Here is a 17,007-nt window from a genome sequence, read left to right on the forward strand (position 1 = left end):
CAAATTTTAAAATGTACAAAAACAACAAAAAGAAATTCAAGACAACTGTAACCTGGGGGAAACTTTTGCAATATAAATCAAAGGGCTAATTTCCTTTATATGTAAAGAACAGCACAAATAAATAAGAAACACCAAAAATCTGATAGAGGGATGGGCAAAGGAAATAAACATGCAATGCACAGGGAAAGAAACACAAACAGCTTATTAGCATAGGAAAATGGCATCTGGGATTCACTTCTGATGGAAAATATGCACTACCAAGATACCACTTTCCACCCATCAGCCTGGGGCTAAGAGCAAACAGGGGGATGGCACACAGTACAGGTGACCCACATGCTCACACATGATGGAGAGCCATGTGACCTCTCTACCTCTTGGGAAAGCAATCTGGTCATCTTTATCCAAGCAGGCATGATGCTAACCTGTAACCCCGCTCTATCCAGGAAGTGCTTTTCCAAAACAACTCACACCATGGGACTTCCCTGGTGGAGCAGTGGTTAAGAATCCGCCTGCCAATGCAGGGGACACGAGTTCGAGCCCTGGTCCGGGAAGATCCCACATGCCGTGGAGCAACTATGTCCATGTGCCACAACTACTGAGCCTGAACTCTAGAACCCGTGAGCCACAACTACTGAGGCCTGCGCCCCTAGAGCCCGTGCTCCACAACAAGAGAAGCCACCACAATGAGAAGCCCGTGCACCACAACAAAGACTAGCCCGACACAACTAGAGAAAGTCTGCGCACAGCAACAAAGACCCAATGCAACCAAAAAAAAAAAGGAAGAAAGAAAAGAACTCAACTCACACCTCATCACAAGCACTCACCCACGAGGCTGCTCAGTTTTGCACAGAGTGGAAACCATGTAACCATCAGTCCAGAGGGGGCTGATTAATACCCCATCGTAGGGCATCCTAGGGCCACGTCACTGACTCCTGTGTTACCACTTGAATAATTAGGTGAATTTATAGTTGTTGTCTCTACCAAGAAATCTATCAAGAAGTGGAATCTACCAAGAAGTGAGAGAACTAAGTGCAGACCCATGTGGCCCGTATCTATTTTAAGAAAAAGGTCTACAATCAACTATACTTCAATAAAATATTAAAAAATAAATTAAAAGCTCTATGTATAGTCTTATATATGTTCAGGAAATTTCTGGCAGGATTCACAGGAAATTTAACAATGGCTTCTACTGCAGAGAGGGATTAGGGGTCTGGGATGTGCAGATAGAAAAGAGGAAGGTACCACAGGGATTTCCAGGGTAGAAATCATTTTTCAATCTTATGGCTCTTGGATTGATCCAAGCACTATTCACAGAAAGTTTAACAAACCTCTATTGGTGAATAAATGTTCCCATTTAAAAACAGGTCCAAGCCCTATTCATGCTGAGCAAATAGAATACTGGAGACAAGATCTCACATGGTTTTGTTTGTTTCTAACAAGGAGGAGTCTTTTTGGTTTTCCTAAGCCCTCTATGGAACGCTCTGCTCTCTTCTGACTCCCACCCTCTGGCCAATAGCACCCCGGACCCAGGGGGCCCACGTGTCCACCCAGGCCTGCTCTGGGCTCGGGACCCCTGCCCCTGTCACAGGCTGACAAGGAGGAGGTGAGAGCTGCCTTCAACTTAGGAGTCTTATGTGGACAGGTTCACCCCAATTGCTTACTTTAAGAGCAAACCAAGGCTCAGATCTGAAGTGCCCAGTGTATGAATATAGCCAAGTGGCTTCATCACCACTGTGAGGACCCCTCAGAGAGGGAAGGTGTGAGGTGGGCTCAGCCCGAGGTCTGGAAGTCGGGGGATGAGGCCCCCGTGATCTCCCAGCACCCACGGTGGGACACTGACAGGTTCAGACAACAGGGTGTAAGGACCCCTTTAAGGGGCCCTGGACTGGAGAACCAGCGGCATCTGAGCACGAGCCCAGGGTCTTGGTGGGGTGTGGGTGGTCCAGGACACCTCACAGGAGCCTTGGCTGCTGGACCAGGGGGAGAGCAGTGTGAGGAACAGAACACCATCTATCAGCCTTTGTTTGGTGCTGAAGCTGCTGCTGTGGGGCTCCATTGCCCGAGTCCAGCACCAGACTTTGGGTTTTAATAAGCACATGTCTGGTTTGATAGAAAAGCTAGACTTTCACATATACTTGTTCAGAAGCAGGTGACCCTCTGGCCCACGTGGACGCATGCTGCCACCTCCACGGCCCATGGGAGGGAACATCCTGGCGTTCCTGCTACTCCTTGTCGCCTGGGATGCCTCCCCACGGGACGGTGGGCGGGTTCTGTGCAGGGGTCCACCTCCACAGGTACCCTGCAGTGTCAACCTTCCAATCCAAGAGGGTCCGAGAGGGCCAGCGTCTTCCCACAGACAGTGGTCACCAGGGGGGGGCTCTTCCCTCAATGACTTGGTGACTCGAGCCTGAGTGGGGCCAGCAGCTCTGATATCTGGAAGGTTATCCTCAGTGGGCTCCCCAGAACTGGAGCTGTGCATCTTCACCAGGTGAAGGCACCCCCGCTCCTGCTGCACCCGGCGGGCTGCTCGGACAGTACAGCAGGGCGCGGCGAGCTCAGACCCCAGCCCGGTTCCCAGCCCAGGTTCCCATCCCGGCTGTGCAGGGACCACCTGGCCATGCGCCCTCTCGGAGCCTCGGTTTACTCATCTGTGGCAGCACCGTCCCTGGGGGTTGTTAGGAGGTCACCGAGTCAGCATGGTTAAGGCATCAGCGCCGTGCCGGGCCCGAGTAGCGCTGACAAGGACTATCTGGCCCGTTACTGATGGTGTTGAATGAAGGCGTATTAGGGAGTCAGGAAACCAGCTCGGCAAGGAAGGCGGGCTATCAAGTACCCAGACGTGCGTCCAAGGCCCAGCTCCGCCCTTTGGCAGCCATGGGGCCTCGGAGGAGCCTCACTGCTTCCTAACCTGTGAGTTAGGCTGACGTGAAGGAGATGCACAGGGCCCAGCACAGGGACTGGCACACACCCAGCGCCTGAGACATGTGAAGACGGCATCACTGTAACTGCTATCATCTTTCATTATTATTAACAACACAGGATGTGAAGTAAGGCATGAGTTGGGACTGAAGGCTCTCCCTCATCAAGGCTCCAGGAAGGTTTCCCGCAGTGCAGAGCTGGCAGAAGGCCCACTCCTCCTCAAGGTCACAGTGGGTCTTCTCAGCCCTTGAGACCTTGGGCCACAGGACTGAACGTGCCCGAAGACTCCCCCGCACTTGGAATGCTCGCCTGCCAGACGGGGTGTGGCCGACACCGAGGGCATATCCCCTCCAGCCCCCTCTCCAGACCTGCTCCCCTCCTTCCTGGAAGCCCAGTGGTCCAGGCAATCCTGAGGTTCAGGGTGCAGTCACTGGCACATCTCTTTGGCCGATGGGAGACAAAGAGGTCATCAGGGACTTTAAGGTTCAACTAAACACTCAGAGTCATGAGGGCTCCTAAGTTCAACCAGACGTGGGGCTGCTTCCTCAGAGGGAATAAGGCAGGAAGCACAGTCTGTCGGCTGGATTCTTCCGAGAGTCCGCACAGTGTCCACACAGCCGCCCAGGCGCTCGCCTCGAGCACGAGGGTAAGAAACGCCCATCAGGGAGGGTGTGTGGAGCCATCCCAGTGTCCCAGGAGACAACACCTCTTACACTCACTCCATGGGTACGGCTTCCAGGGGCCCCTCGAGGGATACATCCGGTTACAAGGTACCCTCCATGGGAAGTCCAAAGCTTTGTACCCCGCAAAGATGCATCTTCCATCGAGACGCAGTCACCATCTTTCCCATCTCTACCATGGCTGGTGTGGACTTTTGCCCTTTTCTCTCTGCTTCCTGCCCGGAACAGGAAGTGGTGTCCGGAAGGATACGGACACTGGCTGGGGCTGAGGTGACCCGCCCGAGGAGAAGGCCGATTCCCGTGTCACAAACCCATGGAGCCAGGAGCCACTCACCTCTGGACCTCTGTACACAACAAACTTCCCTGTTTGGACAAGCTCCCAGTAGGTGCATGGAAATACATTCCTAACTGATCAACGTGTCTAATTTGGGGGTGGTTTCCCCACATTCATTCCATCCTAGGGTGTTTCATGATTATCTCTTCCTGTTCCTGAGTCAGACTTTTGGTCCTTCAAGTCTTTGTTGAATATGAATCCTCTGCTATGAAGGGGTGTGTGTTTGCTTTAAGATCGCTACGTTTTCGTAACAGTCGAAGGGCTTCTCTTCTATAGGACACTCTAAAGTAAGGCGGTCCACGCTGGTTTGAGCTGGTCACAAGCAGCCTTAGCCAGTCTGGGTTGGTTGGAGGCAGCTGTTTTGATTTGGTCTAGAACAGTCAGCTGGTACAGAGCGGGGAGTCTTCTGGAAGTCTGACTGCTAGAGGTATGACTCGGGGCACCCAGGCACACACACTGCTTCCCGGTCCCTCCCCCTCCCCTCCCTGCAGGTGTGAGGGTGATTCAAGCCAGGGGAGCTTCATGTGCAAATCATCCCCCCAGACAGTTTGAGGGAGTCCTGCCAAAATGGCGCCATGCAATACGTTTAAAAGTGAGCTTTGGGACTTCCCTGGAGGTCCAGTGGTTAGAGCTCGGCACTTTCACTGTGGGGGACCAGGGTTCAATCCCTGGTCAGGGAACTAAGATCCCACAAGCCGCACGGAGTAGGCAAACAAAAAAAAAGACAAGTGAACTTGGATCCACAAGAGCCTCCATCACCAGACCAGTGGACTGGCACAGCCCCATCCTGGCATCCTGATCACCAAGGAGACTGGAGCTGGGATGTACCACATCCTCCCCTAGGAAGGAAATGCTGGGTCCTGCCAGTCCCTGGGTCCTGGAACAACCACACTAGCAGGCTGGATTGGGATCATCATAATCTACTGTGACCTGATGAAAACCAGTGTGATCCAGTCTGAACCAGCTAAAATGTACCCCAAACCACATGTAAACTGCTGAGCGAAATCCATCTGAGCCTACTGGAATTGGTCAAAATGGGGTCAAGGCTATTTGAATTGTGTAATATTGGTTCCGACAGTTCAAAACTAGTTTTTATCCAGCTGGAACAACACTGAGCCAGTATAACGTGGAACCAGTTGCAACCGGGTTGAGCCAGTGAATTCACTTTTAACCAGTTTGAGTTGGGCTAGCCTGATTTAAACCAGTCAGTCCCTTGAAAGGGAATTTGAGGGCTTCAGTTTCCCGGGTTTTTTTAGTTCTTTACTAAAAAAGAAAACCAGGGTAGCGAAAGTCTAAAGTCATTTACTTCTGAAGATTAATTTACCTTGCTCGCATAAATATTCATAAAAATCAATTACCACCTTATTGAAAGAATGAATAAACTTCACATTGTTTATTGTGACCCACTAGCAAGAGCAGGAATCAGCCTCCTGGCAAAGCAAAGATTCTACTTTTAAGAGGCTCTTTACCGTGTGGTTGGAGGGCATCCTAAAGGAGTGGCGGGGGTTCCCTGATGCCCTTCAGACAACAGCCAAGCAGGAGTGCTCCCCACACCAAAAGTGACACAGAACAGATCAGCTGGGTTTTGTTTTTTGTTGTTTTTTTTGCGGTACGCGGGCCTCTCACTGTTGTGGCCTCTCCTGTTGCGGAGCACAGGCTCCAGACGCGCAGGCTCAGCGGCCATGGCTCACGGGCCTAGCCGCTCCGCGGCATGTGGGATCTTCCCGGACCGGGGCACGAACCCGTGTCCCCTGCATCGGCAGGCGGACTCTCAACCACTGTGCCGCCTGGGAAGCCCTGGGTTGTTTTTTTTTTAATTGAATGTTAAAATACAATATTAACCTCCTCAAAAGAGACAGGAGAGTGGAAGGAAATGAAGAGTCTTTAAAAAACAACTAGCAGTCTAAATTTGGATGCAATTATATCCACCCTAATCAAAAGTGTTAGATCATAATTAGCAGCTTATACAGAGACATTTCAATTTATTAATTCAATCATCGTGTCATGTGTGAGGCCATTACTGAAAGTATAATTAAATGGGATGGTCTCCTGTTCCCTAATCAATTGGATCTTCTCCCCTCCCATTGAAGACGTGGGGCCGAGCTCCTTGCCTTATTGTAGAACTGCCTTCCCCTTGAAGGTGTGTTTTCTACACAAGCTTTGTGGGAGAAAACCAAAAGTCAAAGTCCCAGTTGCTTTGACATAAAAATATGTCAGCTGTCCCCTAAGAGAGAAAATTCAGTCACTTACCAGCCACAAAACTTGGAAATGATGCCACCTTCTTCGTCTGTTAGGAAATATGAAAACACACACACACAGTAGGTTTAAGTAGTTGGCCCATAAGATCTAGGTTAAGATGATTAATTACCATAATTAATGGTGGTAATTAATTATGGTAATTAATTAATTACCATAATTAATTAATCATGACTGGTCTTCCCAAGAAGTCAGCTCCTTACAGCAAACCAGTGTCTTTCTGGCGCCATGATGTTTGGGTGGGGTACGTGTAACCAATTCTCATGGAAAACCTGGGGTACAAAAGGCCATCAGCTAAAACCAGATTAGCATGTCACTGCTAGAAGGAATATACCCAGTGGTTCCCTAACTGGTAGGCATGAGAATTTCCAGGCACATCTTTAAAAGCAAGGAAGGAGACCAGACGCCACTGCATGGGTGGCCACAGTTATTTCATCCAAGTTAGAAAATCTCATCCAAACCATGTTATCCAGAAAAGGGAAATAACTTGCTTAAGGCCTCATTCTAATAACCTCCCCATCATGGCAGTGAAAGTTTACATGGGATTGTTTTTTAAAACCACATTGTTGGTTTAGAACTGTGGCTCTCAACCCAAGCGATTTTTGTCCCCAAGGGGACATACGGCAATTTCTGTAGACATTTTTGGTTGTCACAACTGGGGGAGGAGGGCTGCTACTAGCATCTAGTGGGTAGAGGCCAGGGATGTGTCTAAACACCCTGCAGTGCAAAGAACGGCCCTTCACAGCAAAGAAGGATCTGGCCCCAAATGTCAATGGTGCCACCCTTGAGTAATCCTGTTTTAGAACATGACTGTCAGATAATGGGATAGAATGAGTTTCTGTCAAATCGGGGAGCACCAATGTCCCCCACGCACCAAAGGCAACACATGGGCACACTGTGGTGTGGGTCTGAGTCAACAGGAAAGGGCCTTCCCTTCCTCGTCCTGCAGGGCCACCGGGCTTTGCTTGATGGGACCCCCCTCCCCCAGGCACTGGGTGGGTCAAGAACATGGTGGAGAGCGTGAGCCCATGAAGACAGGGTGGGCAGCTCCCACATCAAGGCCCTGAGCCAGAACTCTCTTCCTTGGAAAAATTACCTCTAGAATGTTGTTATTGTCAACAGGGCCATTGAGATCAGAGCGCTGCTGCTTCCTCGGCTGCTCCAGACCATTGCAAACCTGGAAACCGGGAAGTTAAAGACAAAGATGGTGTTTTCACACGTGAGAAAAAATAAAAATACAAAAAAAATAAATAAATAAAAATTTAAATTTAAAAAAAGAAAAATAAACCAAGACACAAAACTGGAGATACAATATGATACAATTTTGTAAAATGCATGTGTATATAGGTATGTGTGTGTGCATACAGATATAATTTAACTTTCCTGCCAATAATATGTATACTTTTATACTTCTAAAAAGTTACTTGAATCATATTTTCTAATTTCTTGTTTTATTATTTTTAATTGTGGTAAAATACATATAACAGAAAGTTTGCCATCTTAACCATTCGTAAGCATACACTTCAGTGGCATTAAGTACTCTCACATTATTATGCAATGATCACCATCCATCTCCAGGGCTCGTTTCATCTTACAAAACTGAAACTCTGTCCCCATCAAACATTAACTCCCTGTTCCCACCCCACCGCCAGCCCCCGGCAACCACCAGTTCCCGCTATCAACTTACTCTAAGGAGCGCGTACAAGTGGGGTCATACAAGATTTGTCTTTTTGTGACTGGCTTACTTCACTGAGCATAACGTCCTCAAGGTTCATCCCTGTTGTAGCAGGTGTCAGAATGTCCTTCCATTTTAAGGCTGAATAATATTCCACCATTTATATAGACCACTCTTTGTTTATCCATTCATCAGTCCACGCACACCTGGGTTGCGTCCACCTTTTGGCTGTTGTGAATAATGCTGCTACAAACACCGGTGTACAAATCTCTCTCAGAGTTCCTGCTTTCAATTCTTGGGGTATATATATATATATATATATATATACCCAGAAGTAGGACTGCAGGATCATATGGTAATTTTATTTTTTATCTTTTGAGAAACCACCATACTGTTTTCCACAGCAGCTAAGCCATTTTACATTCCCAACGACAGTGTCCAAGGGTTAAAATTATATTTCTAACAAACTTAAATTCTTAGTTCAATGCAAATTCAAAAATCTAAATTCCTTAGTTAATGCAAATTAGTCAACCTACTACTAGAGGAAAAATGCCCCAAGGACATGTCATAAGTCTTCTCTTAAAGAAGATATCAACCCAAAATTCCTCTTACTTCGATGAACAAAATTTAAAGTGTAGGTATATTTTCTCTACTTAGTGCCCTGTACTATCCAGAAGATCTCTCCAGATCCGAGCACTGAAATCACTGTCCAAACCCCAGAGGAGGCTCTGGTGAGCCAGCATCTTAAGTCAAGTTCCAGAACTTTCTGGAAATAAATTATCAAGCAGTTACAATATGATGATGCCAATGACATTAAAAGTTTTATTTACAAATAAATAAATTTATATTATGAACATACGTATACATTATACTTATCTTTACATTATTTATAAATAAGTAACATTATTGATCGCATCCTTTCCCATATGAGATGGATGTGCCCATTCCTGCTTTACAGGTAAGAGGACTGAGGCTCCAGGTGTGGACAGGAATGGCCAGGTACCCACAGGCTCAGGCAGCACAGCCATGTGTCGTGTCTTCCCTGCCCTAGACTGTCACTGTCATGGCCTGTGACTTCATTAGATCTCTGTGCGGGGGTTAGAGAAAATTGAAAAGACCCAGGCCCACCGTCCTAGCCCTGAAGGGAACAGGGGGGTTGTGCACGAGGCAGACCAGGGATCCTCTCCATGACTGCAGGTACCACTGGGCTTCAGAGGCCACGGGCGTGGAGGGGATGGCTCAGACAGGAGGTGGACAAAGCTGGCTGGGCATTAAGGACCGGGCAGATTTGTGCCACATCCCGAGAGTAATCTGGGCTCGCTCAACCCACAGGAATAAATGAGGCCTTCCCGGAGCAGAGGGGGTGCAGGGCACAGCTGGGGCCAGGAGGGTCAGATGTCTGCTTTGTCCCCTCTTCCTTGCTGGAAGCCCAAAGGCCTGCCCCTACCCCAAAGCCCCGTGAGCCCCCAGACGGCGCCGGTGGGCCCTGACCTGGCCCCGCTGTTCTGGTCTGTCCCGAGGCAGGGCTCTGGGGCCCCCTGCTCCACCCACCACAGCCCTCCTTTCAGGTCTGGCCCCATCCTTCTCCTATCAGGTCTAATCTATCCCCCATGGATCCATGCTACCCAAGCTGAGCAGACAGCACCCCTTCCTGCAGGGCTGAGCCTGAAGGGGTCACTCCTGCCAGAGTCCCACTGGAGCCAGGCTTCTTCCCGAACTCCTAATGGGCTCCTGTCACAGCCCTACTGGCTCTGCACCTCCCGCTGTGGACAAGACACACCAGGAAAAACCTCCTGTAATGTCCAAAGGGGTCTCTCACCTTAAAGGGTGTTCCCGTCTGCCTTAAGTAAGGCTCTAATGTGGGACATGCCCCAGACAACCCTCTGCTGTCCTGTACACCTCCCAATTTCAAGATCCACTTAGAGCACATCAGCATTTTACCTTCTTGTTTGCGAAATTTCTAACCTGATGACCATCCCTAGGCTAAGTTCACAAACTTCATTTCCTGAAGGCCTGCACTGCCTTACAAGGAGCCACACAGGCACCAGGAATCTCCAAAAGCCCCAAAGAAACCAACCAATCAACTGAAAAATGAAAACGGGGTCAACCACACCTAGTACACACTGAGTATTTGTGTCCCCCGCCCCCCACCGCCAAAATTCATATGTTGAAACCTAACCCCCAGGGCAATGGTATTAGGAGGTGGGCTGTTAAGAGGTGATTAGGATTAGATGAGCTCATGAGGGTGGGGTCCTCATGAATGGGATTAGTGCCCTTATAAAGGGGATCTCAGAGAGCTCCCTCGCCCCCCACCTGTCACGTGAGGATGTAAAAGAAGATGGCTGTTTAGGGAAGTGGGTTCTCACCAGACACCAAATCTGCCAGCGCCTTGATCTTGGACTTACAGCCTCCAGAACTAAGAAGTAAATGTCTGTTGTTTCTAAGTCCCCCAGTTTATGGTATTCTGTTTTAGCAGCCCAAAAGTACTAAGATAACACTCCTTCTACAAATGTTACAGATTGGGCTAGAACCTAATTTTTCTGGCAGAAGCAGGAGCATCATATGGGGCAACAGACTGTCATCAAGGTGCTGAATATATAGTGGGAAACGGCAACACCAGGACCGCCGCTGGCCTTGTGTTGGGTATCTGTGGCAAATGGAAGAGGTATCCCTTCTGGGGGACACAGTTTGGGCTTGGCCAGGGGAACCCAGGCTGGAAGTCAGTGCCCTACACCATCCCCCAGACAACTCAGTGTGGGGCCACAGCACGTGGTGACCACAGGCAACACAAGGTCTCAGGTCCATGTACAAGGGCAGCTTCTCCCCAAAGCTTCCACAGGCTCGACCCTTCCCTCCAGGCCAACATTTTCTCTAACTCCCTCCGACCACTCATCACCATGACAACTGCATCTCATAATAAACAGCCGGGGTTGTTTCCAGAGAGGCAGGAGGACGGCTTGTACTGCTTCTCCTTGGGAGAGCCCATCTGGTGCTCAAATTTTCATCTCAGGGGCCAGGGTAGGGGGCTTGGCAGCAGGGGACACAGGACCTGAAATGAACATGGTTAGAAGCCCATATGGATCTCAGAGGGAGATGCTGTTTAAATCCTTTTGTGCCCTCCCCATGGTACAGCAGTCAGGCACACCTCAAAATAAGATGCCAACAGGGATGGGAGGGCCACATCCCTCATCAAGTACCTGTAGTGGGCTGTTCTCGGTGCCACCCACTGGAACCCCCATCAGCCATTGCTGTGGGGGAGGGGTGAGTGAAACATGTGACCTGAAATATGCTAATGCATATTTCTCCCCACTCCATGGAGTCCGGAGACCAGAGCACGATGTGATGGCACAGGCTGGTCACAAAATGCCAGGACCAGGGACAGCTGTTCTGGGCAGAGATGACTTGCTTGTAAGAAAAATACACTAATTTGAATAAATTGTTCGAATAAATATCTTGGCTCTAGTTAGGGAAACTATAAAGCTGGGATTTTTTAACGTGTCAATTCTGATTGTGTCTGCTGGATTAAACTGAAAATCTGGCAATATACCCCACGTGGCTTCAGATGGAATAACAGCAAACAAGCGCACGCCCGCTCACACCATCTGGAACAAAAGCTGCGTGTTTCCGAGTGCTGTCCTGAATGACAAGCACGTGAGTGACATGGAGGGGAGCTCAGTGAGGGACAGACAGCAAAGCCAAGGAAGCCGCTGGACTGTCCTATCTGCCCCCAGACACAACTCCGAGTCAGAGAAACCCCAAGTTCTGCAGGAGTCTTCTCCAGGAGTCGTTTCTTGCTCTGTTCTCCAAGGCATCGGTCAGCCCGACTCATCGGATATTCCAGCTCAGGAGGGGCAGCTGGGGCAGCGACACTGAGGATGCTCCCGTGGGGCCAAGCTGAGAGCATAACCCATGGGGCCAATGACGGTCTGATCAGCGCCCTCCAGGTCTTCTCTCAAAGGCCCTCCAATCCACCCCCTGACAAATAGGTGGCTCCGAAAAATGACAATTTTGTTCTTTTTCTCCCATTCCTCTTACGATTCAGGTCACTCTGTGATATTTATCTGCAGGAGGAGGAGAGCTTGGATAAAGTCTTTATTCTTTTCATAGTTATCCCTCTGGGGATGATCGCATTTTTTGTTGTTGTTGTTGCGGTACGCGGACCTCTCACTGTTGTGGCCTCTCCCATTGCAGAGCACAGGCTCCGGACGCGCGGGCTCAGAGGCCATGGCTCACGGGCCCAGCCGCTCCGCGGCATGTGGGCTCTTCCTGGACCGGGGCATGAACCCGTGTCCCCTGCATCGGCAGGCGGACTCTCAACCACTGCGCCACCAGGGAAGCCCCATATTCTTCTTTTAACGATACTAACATGGTATGAGCTCAACCATTTTACATAACCCAGTGGTCTGCATGAGCTATGTGAAAGCCCAGCAGGATTCATAATCTGGCGTCCACCACTCTTCTGCTCCTTCATGGGCTCAGACTGGCTCAACTTAGTTTTAGATGATTCAAATTGGCTCAGGCCAGTTAATGAGACAAGAGCCTTTTCTTTCTTCTTTTTTTTTTATTGTGGCAAATATACATACGATAAAATGTATCGTTTTAACCAATTTTAAGTGGACAATTAAGTGGCATTAAGTTCATTCACACTGATGTACAATCATCACCACCATCCGGCCACAGAACTTTTCATTATCCCCAATGGAAGCTCCGTCCCCTTTAAACACTAACCCCCATTCCCCCCACCCCTATCCTGGCAACCATCAGCCCACTTCCGTCTCTATGGATTTAATTAATGTAGGTACCTCACTTGGGTGGAATCATACAGGATTTGTCCTTTTGTGACTGGGTAATTTCACTCAGCATAGTGGCCTCAAGGTATATCCCCGTTGTAGCAGGTGTCAGAATTTCCTTTTTGTTTAGGGCTGAACAATATTGCTTTGTATGTAAACGTTTTTTTTGGAACTTGATCATTATAACTGTGGTGCAGAAGAGAAATCAATCTTCCCACAAATACTGGTAAAAATTACCAGGCCATGATCTCTGAGTATGGGCCAAACGGCCCATATTTTAGGTGACTTGGAAACCTTTGGCTTAATTCATCCGATTTCATTTTTCTTGGCATTTAAAAGAGGGTTGGAGATGAAATATTAATAAGATATTAGGCAAGAAAAACCTCGGGCAGCATCCCACTTCATGACATCTCCCGTGATTTGCAAATCCAATGCAGCAAGAAGCACCCTGACCCGCCACTACTCTTGTGTCTGGAGCAAGTTTTGAGGACTGGTGAATGTCTAGACTATCCCTCCTTTCTTGAAGTTAACATTCATATTTCTAAAAGTGACCAGCATGCTATCTTTTATATACTTGGGTCCCCGTGAATGAATAAACGAATGAATGAATGTAGAAGGGAATAGATGACAGCAAGGGAGAGCATCTATTTTCAATGACTAGAGAAGAAAGCAGCAGCAGAAGTACCCAGAGACCTGGCTTGGGTGTGGGGTGGTCTGGGTGTGAGCCCTTGTGAGGAAGACACTTGGGTGGGTGAGTCTGTGTCAGTGCATACCCCTCCACAGCCAGAGGCCCAGAAGCTCTGGAAGTGAAGGTCAGGAACAGGTCTCCCAGCCGGCACCAACGGCTGCTTTGAGGGGAAGCGTGAGATCCAAAGTCGAAGTGGGAAGGGTGAGGGGAGGGATAGGGCTGCACCAGAGGTCAGAGTGGGCCAATAGGTCCCAGAGGCAGAATCAGAGGCCGTTTGCAAGTGTTAGGGCCAATAAAGAGGAGGATGGACCAAGGAGGGCAAACAGGCAACGCCCCGAACAACAACCTCCCTCCTACCTGACATGGTGCCCCAAGCAGTGTCCTGAGAAGTAACCCCTCGGCCAAAGTCTAGCGCAGGCTCGCTGACCTGCTGGCCTGACTGCACCCAGAGCGGGGCAGGGTGGCCAACCGTGGGGCAGACCCGGCAGTGCCTCAGCACCAAGGACAGCACACCGCCAGCTCTTAAGAGGACCATCTGCTGGCTGTTGAAACCAACCTGAGCAGCCGGGCAATGAGGTTCTGCAAGCCCAGATCCAAGCATCCTTCAGCTCCAGTAGTCTGGGCCTTGGCTTGGTCTCAGGTGGAGAGACCAGCTTCTCTTCCGTGAAGGCTGACTGTGGTCTTGGCAGGGTCTGGAGTCCACGCTAGGCCCTGGGGTGCCATCCTGTGCCTCACCCCCTTCTCAGCCTTTCTGAGCTGTGCTCAGTTTTCCTGAGCTGTCCATGGTATTATCTGATGTAGGGTTGGGAGCTATTCTTGGTTAGCCTCCTGTTGAAGACACAGTGCCTTTTTTAGTAACTGATTAGCATTGACCGCTATCTGAGCGCTTTGGGGTGCAAACCCCGTGACTGCCAGCGCCATGCTGTTCCATCTCCGAATCTCGTGCTCAGCAATGTGGTCTTTCTCCCTGAACAGAAGTTGTTACTATATATTCTCCCATGGAGCCCTGCACTTCCTGGGGAATGTCATGTGACTGACTGATATTGTGGGATGTATCTTGAGCCCCTGGCACATGTGGGGGACGGTGGCGGTGCTGCAGGGGCCCGAGGACGGGAGATGCAGGTGGGGCAGCGCCCTGCCTCAGTCCCCCACCCACCTCTCTCCTTCCCCGAAACCTGCCCTGGACACACACCACTGGCCAAGCAGTGCAATTCGAGTCAAAGCAACGCAATCTCAGCTCCACACGTGGTAGGCACCCTCTCCCTGCTGGCATCTCCTCAGATCTCTCCCTGCCTGCCCTTACAGACGCTCCCCACCCATCCCCTGTGCTCCCACACGGGAGCCTCTGCCCTGGTGGCCATCCACCAGAGATGCTCAGGGTCCTCCCACTTCCCCATCCCCCTGATGGCCCTGCTCTGTCCCTCTCTCAACAGCATCCTCAATCCAGTCCTTCACCTTCCACCTGTCCTCCTCCAGGGCTCTGGCCCCCACCACAATCCCCAACCCCACTGCATGCTAAGGACGCCTGTGACCTCCACGTTCAGCCCGCCTGGTCAGCTGACTTCCCAAAGCCCCCCCTCAAAGTCCCAAGACCTCTCTGCTTATCACCCACGTGGGAGCCCGTCCCCAGGAAGCCTGCAAGGGACTCATGGGCTGGGCAGCGGGGTCTCTGCTGATCACCCAGCGCCACCCGGATGGATGGTGAGTCTCTGCGTGTCTGTCTCCCTCTAGAACGAGCTTCTCAATGCAGACTTAAGTCACTTTCATCTCTGCACCCCCAGGGCCTGGCACATCGTAAGTGCAGTTCGCACGGACTGCGTGGGAGGGCTCGCAGACGCCAGCCAGCCCAGGAGGTGGGGAGTGGGAATTACGTTCAGAAACCCCGGGTAAAGGAGGGATGGCGTTTGGAATTAGAGAGAGACTGGTGGTCTGGAGCCCAGCTCATCTGCCTGGAAAGCGGGGATCTCAGTTAACTTTCAATTCAGAATCGAGTGTGAGAAAATCAGGGCACCCTTGGAGGTGCGTGGCTGCCACACGGCCCCCCAGATCAGGGAATCCAGAGCAGAAAGGGGCTGAGGATGCCACCAGGAGGATGTGAGAACCGCCCCCCAAGAAATCCCTGCGGGGAGAGGGGGCACCTGAAGAGGGCCTGCGGAGAGGGGAGAGCCTGAGGGCACCTGGGGAGCTGCTCCCACCCCACATGTCACCCCCGCCCATCAGGCCCCACCCATCTCCACGGTGTCCCTGGCCAGTCCCATGCCTCCTCTCATCCTGCCTCACCCTGCTGGCTTCGTCCCTCCCTTGATGTCACCCCAGGAAATGGAGACATCATCTTGCTCCCTGCCCGGCCCAGCACGGTCCCAGCTGCGTGCAGAGCCTCACCTGACTGCCTCCCCCACCTCCTGAGATTCCCACAGATGTAAGACCCGCACCCTCATCCTCACGGCAAGCGCTCCACGCCCCTCACCATCCATTGCCAGATACTGACCCAATCAGCTCTGCTCCCACAGCCCCAGGTGGCATGTCCAGGACATTCCCAAACCAGGAGCTGGTGCAGCGGAGTGAGGTCCAGGCTTCCTGGCTCTGCCATCTGTGCTCTTAACCACTAGCCCCAACTCTCTCGAAGGTGGAGGAGGGGGGCAGGGAAGGAACTTTCTAGATTACTGTTAGGGGAGGGGCTTTACATGGTTTTCCCAAACAATAAAGACAGTGTTTTAGAAGCCCCGCTTTAACTAGATTTTAAAAGCCCTGACGCAAGCCCAGATTCCTGCCAGATGAACTGTTCCATGAAAATAACAGCCACCTCTAGTCACAGGTCCTCAAGAGGCTTCATAAAAATCAAATCAGGGCATTGCGCTGACTCGGCAAATGGGCTCCAAGAAATCAAGTTCGGGAGCTCGGGCAGATCAAGCAAGGGGCTTAGGATGCCGAGGCCTGGATTTCGTTTTCCAGGGCGGTCCCGGGAATTAGTGACAGCAGGCGCACTGGGCGGGGACGAGGCTGGGGAGGAGCACAGGAGCCCAGGGACCCTTCCATGCACCCTCCCCATGAGCAAAGGGACGTCCAGGACTGATGCCCGGGCAGGCAGGCAGAGGTGTGGGGACGGCTGCAGAACTGGAGCAGGGCTTCAGGAAGGAAGAGGCCAGCTGCGCTCCACGGAGGCCTCGGGGGTGTTGAAGACCTTCCGCTGTCCCGCCATGCTCCTGGACACCCCTCCCCCACTCCACCTCCCACAAGCCCTGTCCTCAGCACCTGCCCGAGGGCTCTTTCTCCAGCTTGGTCCGGCCTGGGGGCCAGGTCTGGGCAGACTGTTCCCACCTGGGCACTGTTGCAAGCAACAGGGCCCCTGGCACACCTGCTTCCACCTGGGCACCAGCGACCCCAGGATGCTCTTCTCTCGGCCTCTCAGGGCCAGGGGGTCCTCTACAAAAAGCAGGTGCTCATACTTGCTTCATACGTCGCTGAACAAGGCATATGTGAGCCCAGTGGGAGCATCACGGTGCCACCCCCTACACAGGGCAGACCAAGGTTGCCCCTGCCCCTAATATTCCCCCTCCCTATTTGGTGTCAGCATTCCTGCCACCATCTCCAGAGGTCCTGCATGAAGCAAGTCTTGACTGAACGCCAGTCACAGCAAAGGCGCCCGCACAGGGAGCAACGCTGAA

General features: G+C 51.1%; 1 protein-coding gene across 1 annotated transcript in view; it reads right to left on the reverse strand.

The window, feature by feature from the left end:
- The window catches only part of APBA2 (amyloid beta precursor protein binding family A member 2), a 195,485-nt gene that overhangs the window by 38,490 nt on the left and 139,988 nt on the right, over positions 1-17,007 (reverse strand). Inside the window, exons 5-6 of the mRNA XM_022554632.3 lie at positions 7,286-7,366; positions 6,184-6,220 (exon numbers count right to left, since the gene is read on the reverse strand). Of these exons, the coding sequence (XP_022410340.1) occupies positions 6,184-6,220; positions 7,286-7,366 (118 nt within the window). The remainder of the gene's footprint in view (positions 1-6,183; positions 6,221-7,285; positions 7,367-17,007) is intronic.

This window comes from Delphinapterus leucas, chromosome 2 (assembly GCF_059928025.1).
Source record: "Delphinapterus leucas isolate spDelLeu-1000000601 "Yukka" chromosome 2, BTC_Dleu_Yukka2, whole genome shotgun sequence".
Classification (NCBI taxonomy): domain Eukaryota; kingdom Metazoa; phylum Chordata; class Mammalia; order Artiodactyla; family Monodontidae; genus Delphinapterus; species Delphinapterus leucas.